Source organism: Arachis ipaensis, chromosome B02, assembly GCF_000816755.2.
Source record: "Arachis ipaensis cultivar K30076 chromosome B02, Araip1.1, whole genome shotgun sequence".
In the NCBI taxonomy this organism is placed as follows: domain Eukaryota; kingdom Viridiplantae; phylum Streptophyta; class Magnoliopsida; order Fabales; family Fabaceae; genus Arachis; species Arachis ipaensis.
In genome coordinates, this window is record NC_029786.2 from 6,072,959 (window position 1) to 6,086,055 (window position 13,097).

The 13,097-nt window shown below is 35.8% G+C and overlaps 2 protein-coding genes across 2 annotated transcripts in view; one reads left to right on the forward strand and one right to left on the reverse strand.

Annotated features, from left to right (window-relative positions):
- The window catches only part of LOC107624276 (subtilisin-like protease SBT1.9), a 3,379-nt gene extending 2,504 nt beyond the window's left edge, over positions 1-875 (reverse strand). Inside the window, exon 1 of the mRNA XM_016326767.2 lies at positions 175-875. Within this exon, the coding sequence (XP_016182253.1) occupies positions 175-820 (646 nt within the window). The 5' untranslated portion in view covers positions 821-875. The remainder of the gene's footprint in view (positions 1-174) is intronic.
- LOC107626699 overlaps positions 6,033-13,097 on the forward strand; it is an 18,713-nt gene continuing 11,648 nt past the window's right edge. Inside the window, exon 1 of the mRNA XM_016329597.1 lies at positions 6,033-6,452. Within this exon, the coding sequence (XP_016185083.1) occupies positions 6,033-6,452 (420 nt within the window). The remainder of the gene's footprint in view (positions 6,453-13,097) is intronic.

Below are 13,097 nucleotides of genomic sequence, written 5' to 3' on the forward strand. Positions count from 1 at the left end.
AGATTATTCAATTATTTAAAATTAGAAAATACAAAGATATTACATGATAAAAATATAAATTTATTTCAGTTATTATTGTTGGACGGAAAATTGGATAAAATGTATCCTAGGATAATAGTATTTCAATATGTATAAGTGAAATAATTAAATTATTTATGCATCATAGATGAGTACCATGGCCTTCAATGTCACGGGTAGAGTTCATGGATATCTTCTTGATCTTAGGGTTCTTTGCAATCAACCCTTTGTTAAAGAACTTAGCACCAATGAGTTTCTTGTTGCAATTTGATGAGTTGAAATGGATGCTATTCTCACATTGACCTTTCCATCTTGAAGGGACATTGGTGAATCCACCATTATCTTTGAAGCTCTCACTTTCTGGCCAAACCCCAGTGTCCACCAAACCAATAATTACATCTTTGCCATATTGTGAATTAGGCCATGCACCAAAACTTGGATTAAGGCCAAGGAATTTTGGAGTGTGTGTTGTGTGGAGTTTGACTTGGGCATCAAGAATTGAAGAAATGTAACCTGGTGAGGCTTTGATGAGTTCATGCTCTTGAGGTGTCAAACTTGCACTAAAACCATTCATGACATTTTTGTAGGAATAGATTAGCTTATTAGAGGGAAGAGGGGTATTATGGTCATTTTTCATTGCCAGTGAAAGGGTAGCTTTGTACCAATTATGGTGGCTAGAGAAGGCTTTAGGCATGGCTAATAAATCCATATGGATGATGTAGTTATCAATAGTAGCCTTTGTTGAAAGGAAATATGTGATCATAGAGAAGAACCACAAAGGGAGAAAAACTTGTGTAGCCATGGTTAAATTTTTTATTTTTAAATATTAGTGTGTATGCCTATGAATAGAGTAAAGTGAGGACAATTATATAGAGGAGTTTTTGCTAGGGATATTCCAAAAATAACTCCTCCAATAAAAATATTTTGCAAGTTATCCCAAAGGAATCTTCCTAGTTCTTATTAGGGGACCCCATATGATTAAATGAGGTATGCGTCCATATATATATGACCATGATTTTTCTTTGCATTTTGGGACACCTTTAATTTTTTGGTTTGAAAGTAGGCTTCTTCATCAAGAAATATAAATGTTGACGTTATTGCTTGATTGGTCCATCGCCATCGAGTAATTATATATAAATTGGCTCGGGTCCCTTCACATATATTTTTTTAGATAAATAATTTCATCATGATATGTAATAGTATAGTTTTATTGGTTAATTAAGGATTGAGAATTTGATATTTGTTAATTTAAAAAAAAATTAACATAGGTCAAATAAAAAAATTATCGATATATAAAATTTACACAAACCAAAACATAAGGCTCTTATGTGAGGATACTATTTGTATTCATATATCTTTTAATATCTGCTTAAATTTTTGGAATCAACAACATCATTATAATACTATTCACACTTTTGTGACTTACCTTAGTAAAAAAAATTAATTTTAATGTAATATAAGTAATTTTATACGTATATCTAATTACGTAACATTACATTAGTAAAAATAAGGGCAATTTTCACAATTAAATTATTTGGAGTTCAAAATTATCCATTTACAACTTTTTAAACTCTGATACATATTTACATTTTTAAACATTTCTATAGAAACCATTACTGGCAGTAGAGGTTTACAGATGCACAGAATCTGCTACTGGCAGCCGCGGATTACATGAAGAAAAGGCAACACAGAAACTGCTAGTGGCTGTCGCGGTTTCTGTTGAGGTTTGGTTGGGCATAAACCGCTACTGGCAGTAGCGAGCGGTTTATGTGTATTGGGTGGCGTGTGTAAACCGCTATAGGCAGTAGCGGTTTACGTTGAGTTTGGTTGTCTATATAAACCGTGGTAGGCAGCTAAGGATTCCTCATTTGGAGTGGGTGTTGGGCAAGTTAGAGAGAGAAAATTCTAGAGAGAGGTCAGAGCATCTGGAGAGCAGGTCCGAGGTATCTGAGTGCGACCTCTAGCTGGGTATCATGGCAGAAGAGCAGACCTTGTACCGACTGAACGGTGTTGCCCATGTTGGCGGTGCCATTGCTGATGAGGTCAGTTATATTTTAATTTTTTTTAGCATTAGCATTTATTAATTAGAAAAATGGGATGTAAGGTAGAGGAATTATAATTTATAATCTAACTGTTATAGTTTGTAATTAGGCCTTGCATGTTAGGATATAGACTATATTGAGGTTGCGATTTTTGTTCAGTTAATTTCCGAATGCGTTATTTTGTAAGAAAAAAAATTTATTATCGTTTTAAATGCATTTTGATTTGATGATTGACTAATAGTTTAATTGTTTCGTTGTTTAATTTGTTTCCTTGTTTTGCGATCGTATAAGCGATTTGTTATTATTAGATAGGGTGATTGTTGTAGATATTAGAATGTAATTGTTTTGGGTATATGTTTCATGTTTTGTGCAGCCAACTAGGTGTATCTATAGTGTGAGGTGACAACAAAATATGCCCATGCATGACAGGATCATCCCGTATTTAGAGAGGGCTGGATTGTACCACTTGGCCAGGTTAAACACCCACTGGTTCTGGTTGGATGAGTCCTTGGTCAGTGCGTTCATTGAGAGGTGGCGTCCTGAGACGCACATGTTCCATATGCCCTTCGGAGAGTGCACAATAACGTTACAAGATGTGGCGTTTCAGCTTGAGTTGCCGGTCGATGGGGAGGCCATGAGTGGTTGCCTTGGTGAGTTTGAGAAATTCATGGAGGGTGGCTGACCAGCTTGGGAGTAGTTTCAGGATCTTTTCAGTGAGCTGCCACCATCGAATAAGGTGAAGCAGATGACAGTCCACTTTACATGGTTCCACGAGAGGTTTAGGGTATTACCAGCAGATGCGACCGAGAACACTGTTCGCATTTACGCATGTGCCTACATCATGATGCTGTTATCCACTCAGTTATTTGGAGAAAAGAGTGCGAACCGAGTACATATACGGTGGTTGCCATTTGTGGTGAATCTTGATGAGATGGGGAGGTATAGCTGGGGGTCGGCCGCTTTGGCATGGTTGTATCGATGCATGTGTCGGGTTGCGAACAGAAATGTGACCAACCTTGCGGGTCCTCTCCATTTGCTACAGAGTTGAATATTCTGGCAGTTTCTGTCACTTAGGCCGTCTGGGTTTGAGGTTTTCTCGTTTCCGCTGGCATCCAGGTATTCCTTATGTTTTGACATTTTAAAAATGTGATATGTCGTGTTATTACTACTTTGTTCTACATATTTTTTCCGTTTAGGTGGTCTGCTTACTTACCTCCGAACGATGGCAAGAAACAGAGGGTCATAAATTATCGCCTTGCGTTGGATCGGTTGACCGCTCGCGATGTAAGTCTGATGAGTGTGTTTGTTTCATTTGTTGTATGCTTTAGGGTCATGCCTATGTATATAATTGTTGTGGTAATGTTTGATTGGTTTTGAATTTTCAGATTGTATGGGAGCCCTACTCCGCCCTTGACGTACATGCTGTGGTCTATTCGGAGATACTTACAGAGGAGCATTGTCAATTATGGCGAGTGGTCACTAGCTTGATATACTTTGCAGTCATCGAGTGGCACCAGGTTGATAGGGTTGTCCCACAGCTTGGGGGCGTGCAGCATCTCCCTGAGGCGGCTTTGAACATAGACTGGCTGCATGCTAAGGATGGGAGGGGAGGAGGTAGGTGGTTCCCACATTACTATCAGGTCTGGCATTTATACTGGGGGAACAGACTTGATGCAGTCATTGCTATCGATCGAGTGGCAGATCCTGGTCCCTCCTCTGATTACTTAGATTGGTGGCACTGCGCAGCGCATAGGTTCCTTTCCTCAGGGGCAGCATTCGCGGATCTTAAGGGCACCAAGATACCGGCAGAGGCCTTTCATAGAGGGTCATCTTAGGTGCCACGCAGATCACAGCTACCTGACATGCTGGACAATCGGCGTGTTGAGAGACGCCGTCGTGTTGGTACCCGGGACACAGGTCGAGAGTGGCGATGGCTAGATGATATGATGCAGGAGGATGATGCAGGTGGGGATGCCAGAGATGGTGGCGATGACGACGATGGATTTTGATTATCAGATGGGTAGTTCACAGTTTTATGCAGACTTCGCTGCGATTATCCGAGAGGATGCTGGCCCGTCCCAGGTGCATTTTGATGCCCTGCATTACCACCCGCAGATGCCGGATGTGCAGTTTAATACCCCGGCTTACCACTCACATATGACAGAGATGCAGGCCCAGGCACCAGAGTTCCAGCCACCGGACTACCAGGGACAGTACGTGGTGGACCTTAACGATCCTGCAGGTAGTCCATTGGATACTTGGTTCACCATGGGGGGGACGCCCCACTCTGCATTTGGGTTAGACCCTCCGGTTGATGACGCTGCACAGGAGGCGGGCCGACTGACTAGGGTGAGGCGTCCTCCTCGATGTGGGACGGGATCTCATCTGCTTGGTCCTTTTGATGCCGCCGCACAGGATTATGGTAATGATTAGTTTGTTGTGTTGTATTTTTTTTTCGTTTGTGATATTAGAACTTCGTAGTGGATTTATGTTTACATATTATCGATAATTGTACGATGATATCTTCATTTATCATCCATATGGCTAATGTTAACTACATATTGATGACTATATGAAATTTTGTATAATGGAAGTTGATTTTATGTTAATTCATCGACTTGCTTTAGTTTTTTGTACATTAATACAAAATAACAAAGTCACAAAGAACTACTTGACTTAAACGTAACAATTACAAGATAATAAGTACCAACAAATGACTGATAACTATTAAATTGGACCGTAACCTAATACACAGTCACTAAACCATCTAAACCTATGTGCCGCTGGTTGAACCTCGTTGTGGGCAACCCCTACGAGTGTGACCAGGCTGCCTGCACAGGCCACACCGCTTCGGTAAACTAGTGTCTGCTTCGTCCATGTTGTTGCGGATGTGGGTGGACCGTGGGCGTCCTTCTCTTGCCCGTCTCATGTTGGGGTCAGGGATGATAGTCGAACCGTCATATGGCGGCCAAAGCCCCTCTGGAATACACGGTGCAAAGGACATCTGGTAGACCTTGAATACCTCAGACATGCTGGAAACTTCATCGACGTAAGTGGTCCAATCTAGTCGTGACTGCGCACAGCATGCGATGGCATGGCAACACGGGTAGTGCAGTGCCTGGAAGTAACCACAGTCGTAGGTGCGATCCCTTAGGAAAACCCGGTAGGTACCCAACGAGAATTTACCTGTAGGGGTAGTCTCTGCCACGGTAAACTCAGCTTGATGCCTGTCGAATAGGGTCACCGTGAAGCACCTTGAATCCCTCAAGTTCCGCTCAATGGCCTTAACAAGTGCCTGAGAAAACCGGTGTCTGGACCCTAACTGTGCCTCTGCCATCTGCCCCTGGACAACAAACAACTCAGCTAGCCATAGATAGGTCGACTTCGCCAACGACGTCACCGCTAGATTTCTTGTGCCCTTCAAAACAGAGTTGACGCACTCCGATATGTTGGTCGTCAAGCAACCATATCGTCTCCCTCCATCCTTATGCTGTGTCCACCTCTCATACTCCATCCTGTTTGCCCAATCACACATGGCCGGGTTCTCTGTCCTCATGATGTCAAACCAATAGTCAAATTAAACTTCCGTCTTCGCATAAGCGGCATTAGCCAGTTGTATGAGGGTGCTTGAAAATATTTTTAAGTGTTGTCGCATCGTTTATTTTTTAGAATAAGTATAGGAAATTAATTTTTAATTAATTAATATTAGCCAATATTTATTATAAAATTATTAATTTAATTCTTATTTTTAGAGATTGAGATTTGAGAATTAAGGTATTATATTTAAATTCTAAATTATTATTTTATCTCAAATATTTTGTAAAATTATTATATCACTGGTATATATTTTATCCTAACTCTAAATTCCCAAATTACAACCAAATTTTCACCTAATATAACAAATTTCCTATTTTCTTACCCTAACTTAAACACGCACACACAGAAGAACGAGGAAAAAAGAGAGAAAGGGTAATGGAGAGGGGGAAAACGGAAAATCATAGAATAAAGGAACCAAGGAGGAAGAACGAAACGGAGAGGAGAGGGAAAAAAAAAGGAGGCAACGACGGTGGGTGTCACTGTCACCGTCGCCGTCACCGTCGCGGAGAGGAGAGATGGAGAGAGAACGACGCCGCGAGAACCAGAGGCGCGCGAGAGAGAAGACGATATCGACGAGGGGAAGGAAGAAGGTTCCACCGTGTCCTGCTGCTGCCGCAGTCAGTGGGGGTGATCCGGCGCCACGTCCTTGTCGCTCTGAGTCACCAGCGCCGCTGCTACTCCTCCAACTTCACCTCTGTTCCATTAAGGTTTGCCCTGTTTCTATTATGGGTTTTCCACCTTGAAGTTGCCACCATGATCACCACTCTGTTTCTGCTGCAACTCGCCACTGTCTTGGTGAGCTTTACCCTATTTCTGATTTTTCTTTGCTTGCCTAAGTTATCCTGTTGTTGCTGTGAGGGTCATTGTTAGTGTGTTTATGTTAACTGACGCTGTCACCGCCACTGGAGGTAGCTGCCGGAGCTGCTGCTGGTTCTGTTTGAAGGAATAAAGCTATTGCGTTGTTGGTTGCGGTTTAGCAAGTGTTCACGCTGCAACTCCGCCTTCAGTTCGGTTTTTCTTAATTTCGACATCAAGGCAAAGGGCTTAATTTAAACGGTTTTAATTTAAGAATGCCCACAGAGTTTATTGAATAATTGCAAATAGGTTTAATTGTTGTGAGTAATTGATTGATTATATATGGATGTTGAATTGTGGCTGTGAATTGATTGAATTTGTGGATTCTGTGATATTGATTGATTATGTGTGGGTTATGAAATTGTTTGATGAGAGATTGTTGTGAATTCTGAATTTTGATAGTTTATATTGAATTTGTTGCTATTGAGCTGGTTATTTGATTATTGTAATGGTGGTGAACTTAGTTAGTGATTGATTGGACTTGGGTTTAGAGAAAATTTGAAGGATTGAATCTTGAAATGTTGAACTATTTGTTAAAAATATGAGTTTTGAAGTTAAACAGCAACTTTGAAAGTGAACCAGTAACTTAATAGTGATTGGAATGACATGAGACTAAAAGCTAAGTGAACTACAACAAGTATAGTTATTAAGATTCAATTTTGAAAGATTCGTATTAATTGAAGAATTAGTTATGATTTTTCTAAGTTAAATTATGAAATTTGATATTCTGCATTACTTTTAAACGAAGTTAGAAACTTTGAAAAGCTATAACTAATTCTGTAATGATCAAAATTGCATGAAACTAAGTCTGGGTTAAACTTGGGAATATATGGAACTGGACTGAAAAATTTGAGGTCTTTTCGTTAAATATACAATTTATGACGAATTTTTAAAGTCAAGTTGTTAAATCTGTCCTGCTGCAGAAAAATTAGAATAGGGCAGCAACTTGATTGTCTTGCTACGACTCCTACGAGCATAGTTATGGAGCGAAACTAATTTTATTTTAAAATTTAATCAACTTGGTTTATTTCTCTAAAAATTCAGAAGTTTAGGAGTTAAGGATTGGGAGTTGTGAATTTTTGAAAATTGGTGGTCAAAGCTGAAAAGAATCAGTTTTCAGCAAGTTATGCATCAACTTCCAATGCTTGTAACCAGGGACGGATCCACTCCTTAGGGTGTGGGGGCAAGCACCCCCACTACAATTTGAAATTTTATTGAGTAGTATATAATAATAATATTTATTTGCCCCCACTAAATTATTAAATTTGACCCCACAATAATTTTTTATTCAACTTTCGACACTTGATAGCCAATTTGAGAATTTCATATTAGATGTCCATTATAATGATCAAGTTTCAAATTTAAATAAGATTGATGTTCTTTCTTAGAAATCGATTCGAAAGAATATTATCTATCCATTTGTATTTCTTCTTTTAAAATTAGCTTTAGTTTTTTTTTTCATAATAACTACACTACTTAAATGAACTTTTTCAACTATGAACATTATTATCAAGAGCTAATTGTATGAAAGTTAAATTTTAAATGATTGTTTAACGACATATACAAAAAAAAAAAGACATTTTAATTATATTGTCAAGGTTTTAAAATATGAAATATAAAAAATTAAATTTTAAATTATATGTTATTATTTAAATTACTATTTTAGTATTTTAATTTATAATTAGATATTTTAAAATCTAATCATATTTTACAATAACAAAATATAATTATAACAATAATTATGCTACATATACATAAAATAATCACTTGTACAGAATAAATCTTAAAATACAAATTTTGAAATACAAAATACACATTAAAAATAAGTTAGATGATGTATGTATTTATACACAAATTTATAGTAGATAATTTGATAGCTAATTTTTTATGTAAACGTAATATTTTTATTATAAAAATTATTATCATGTTATATATATTTCGCCCCCACTATCAAAATTTTTTGGATCCGTCACTGCTTGTAACTCTTAGAATTGAATAGCAATTGGGTTGCAACCAAGACACACTTGTTGCTAGATAAGTTAGGAGTCTCCAAACCAAAATTTAGCTTAATTGAAATTTTGTAGTAAAAGTTGTGCAAGTTGAAAGATACTAAGCTTGCTGATTTTTAAAACAGGTTTTGACTTATTTCTACCTAACTTCCAAGCTATGTAACTTTTTCATTAAAAATGGTATTGACTTTTTAATATGGTTGACTATTACAAAATTTGTATTGATTTTCTAATAGCTTGTTTGAAAAGTTTCCAATGAGAAAATGTTAACATTCACTAATCACTAATATTGATCATTTAGACATGAAATTGTTAGTTAGACGAAAACTTTTAAAATAACGATTGGAGGGTTTAAATATATGAGGTTTGCATGAAATTGCAATCTAGCTAACTAGTTTCGGTAACTGATAAGTATGGTTAGTATTAGGTATTGTTGTTGCATAGCATGGTCAAAGTTATCCATTCACTCTCATGTTGTGAGATCTTTCAGAAGGACCTCTCTTTTATTATTCTCCTTAAACAAATGCGGTTTTGGAATTGGTATAAGTATGCATAATATATAGTTCAACTTGAAAGTTAATTATATTTTTATAAATAACATATATCCAGTAGTTGCAAAGCTTCATCATGTTGTTAGGAAGTTAGCACAATTTTTAGTTGCTTTGGTGGAATAAAACTAAGGAATATCAAATCTGAATACTAACTAGCTTGATTTAATGGTAGGGAGATGATTATGAAGTTTAAAGAATTTAGCTTTAAAGGCTATAAAATTTTACTTTATGGATATATGTATAACTTTATGGAGCTACTAAGGAAACCTTCCCTAATGACATTGGCACTGGTACAACCGAATTAGGAGCATACGTATTCTTAATGCCAAACTAGATTTGGTTTTCAAAACATGGCACAATTAGTTTTCTAATTTGATGTTTTCTTATATTAGTGTACTTTTTCTCTTTTGGTTTTCAAAACATGGCACAAATAGCTACCAAGGAAACCTTCCATTTTTTGGCTGTTGTTGTAGTTTGTCTTTTTAAAATAAGAGTATTGCAATCAAATAGTGACAAAATTAATTCACAAAATTAGAAGATTGAAAGCAGGAAGTGTTTGCATATATCCTTTAATTTGTATGATATTTATACATATAAAATGAATAATAAGATAAGGACTTATATTTCTATCTTTAGATCCACTCCTTCCGGACAAGTTTAATTTATATATCTATAGAAATTGGAAAGTGCAAACTAAAAATGTTGTTTGTGATTTTTCTCCTTTTCCAATTATACTTTTTTTTCACTTTTATCTTAATCTTTTTATCTTTATTAGATACTTCTTTGCATACTTTGTTAGATACGAATTGTTAGTTTCATAATTGCTTGAGATGTTTCTTTTGATTATCAGTGGTTGACTTCTAGGAATTCTTTAGAATTAATAAGCTCTTGATGAGAAAAATCACTTATTGTTAGTCTAAACATTATTAGTATTAGAAATGTGTAGTTTTATATTTGATTTACTATTTTTTGTTTTGTTTACAGGAAAACCATGTTTCAGGGGAAAACGAACTTAATTAAAGTCACAAATTTTGAAGAGTAAATGTTAGAGAGTAAAAGTCATGTACTTGTGGACATGATGATGATAAACTTGTTACTTAGCTATTTCAATTCTCTTTTGTTATTGTATTTTTTGTAAAATTAGATGATGTAGTTCAAGGTTGTTTAGATTAGTATTATGGTATTTTGAAAAATGATGATGATATAATTAGAAGTAGTTATGACTTAGACTAGTATTATGGTATTTTGCAATGATGATATAATGTAATTGTAGATCTTACATAATACTTTATAAATCAAATTTGATGGTATATGTTCAATTAGTTTTCTTTAGTAATTTGATTCAAATAGTTAAGGTTATTTATTGACAATAAATTAAAAAAATAGTTGGAACTAATTTCAATGCAATATGAAAAAATTATTGTCAATAAAGAATTATATAATTACAAAAAACCGTTGTCAAAAGTTACAAAGGGCGATGGTGTTAAAACCGTTGCCAACGGCAACTATAAAATGGCAATGGTATTTAAACCGTTGCAAAAAAAATTGAAGGCAACGCTTTTAAACCGTTGGCTTTGTAAATAACAAAATTACAACAGCTTAAAACCGTTGCCTATCTAGTTATGATTTTAAACCTTTTTGTCATGGAAGAGAACGGTTCTAAACCGTTGTCTATCTAGTAACGGTGCTAAACCGTTGTTTAAAAATGGTTGTCAAAACCGTTGCCTATGCCAGTCACTATGGCAACGGTTTTTTTGGTTGTCGTTGCCTTAGGTAAAAAACCGTTGCCTATGAGTATTGGCAACGGCCGCATATACCACAGATCAAAAACCGTTGCCAAACCGTTGCCAAAGGTTTTAGGAACGGTTTTTTTATCTATGGCAACGGTTTTTAACTGTTGCGAAAATCCTTATTTGTTGTAGTGTTATTTTTTTCTTTTATTTTTTATTTTGAGAAAAAGAAAATAGTTTCCTAGGTCCTCTTATCTTGTCAGAAGGAAAAAATGTTTAACTAAAGAAATTGTTGCCTCTTATTAACATGCGTTATTGGAGTTAAATTTTAAAATAATTCTAAAAATTTATAAAATATACTGATTTAATACCTAATTTATTAATTATACTGCTTAGGTCTTTGATATTTGTAAAAGTTCAGATCACCCGCTAGCACGATATTGTCTGCTTTGACACACAAGGCCTCACAGTTTTGCCTTTGATGATAGCCAAAGCCCCTCACACTCACTCGTCAAAACGCGTCATGCTAGGGAGAGGTATCCACCTCTCCAACCGATGTGGGACCTTACAATCCACCCCCTTAAGGGAGCCCAGCACCCTCGCTGGCACATCGATCCGGGCTCCAGCTCTGATACCATCTGTAACAGCCCAGACCACCCGCTAGCATGATATTGTCCGCTTTGGCACACAAGGTCTCACGGTTTTGCCTTTGATGATAGGGATGATAGCCAAAGCTCCCCACACTCACTCGTCAAAACGCGTCATGCTAGGGAGAGGTATCCAGACCCTTATAAGGCATGCTTCGTTCCCCTCCCCAACCGATGTGGGACCTTACAATATTTAGAAAAAATGCATTTAATTAGTTTTTTATTTTATTTTTAGTCAGTTAGCTTTTTGTCGAAAATAATATGGCACTGACATGACAAATGAGTGTCACACTGTATACTACGGAACGGTGTTATATGGTTTTTTGTGCTAAAATACTTCTAAAAGGAGGTCGTTTAACAAATAAGAGTAAAAACTTTGTAGACCTAAACATTTGTGATCACTTATTCTTCTTCTTGTTAAACAACATCCTTTGCAGGAGTTTTAAGAGTGTTTTAGCGCTAGTTTTTGAGATATGTAAAATATAATAATATGTAAATATAAAATTGTGGAAGAATGGATAAAAGTATACATAATTTTTACATAATGAATAAATGTATATTTTATTTTTTTAATAAATCATGTATATACATCAATATCAAATCTGCTGATCATTTCTATCTTTTTGTTGCCTGAATAATTTTTCTGGCAATAATCGTTGCCAGGTGATACCTTATTTGTTATGGTGGCACTGTCCATTTTGTGACGTGACTCCTTTGATGGCATAGCAAATAATAATTATTAAAATAAAATAAAAAATTACAAGTTACCACATCTGTTCATTCTCTTTTCTTTCCTCTCAATCTTATACACACTAAACCCAACTTTTAATACTCTTCAATTCTTGATTAATCCCATCAATTATCTACAATATCTTTTTCATCTCTTCTCTCACCTTTAATTTGCTTTTTTTCCTCTGTTCCAGGATTTTCTAATCTTTTTCGACATCAATATAATAGCTTTATCAGCCCAAACAAAATATTCACACCTTAATTCAACCTTATGCATTTATAAATTCGAAGACAATTTCAATCTTTTCACATAAGATGCATAGCATTTATCATTATAAACATAACAAAAAAAACACATACCCCACATAACGGACAATGAAAAAATAATCTCCTTGAGTTTCACTCTGTCACAGACTCAAGCATCACTGTGTCAAGTAGTCCATATAGTCATGTAGACACTTGTCATTGTTGTAGTCGAACTTCTTCTTTCTATTTTTCGGCGCAAAAAAGAAACCACCACAACCACTCGCACAAGCATAAGGTATGTTCTTCCTTCATTGAGATTGTAATATTTTAGTACTTTAGGATTTACAAATCCCTATCATGATAAACGCAAAAAAAGTTTAGAGAGTGGAGTTCGTTTTAATTTCATAGAACGAAAACCACAAAAGAAAAGAATGAAGAGAAAGAAAGATTTTTTGAGAGGGAAGGGAAGATAATAAAAAACGATAAAATTTTTTATTCTAATTTAATAAATTTAATAATTTGACAATTATTTTCTACTGTGTTATTAAAAGGACCACATCACACATAATATATAGTGCCATTATGACCATTATGAAACAATTAATAAAGATAACAAAACAACACACTTCTTACAAAATCGTCATTAATAATAATAATCCACCATGGAATAAAT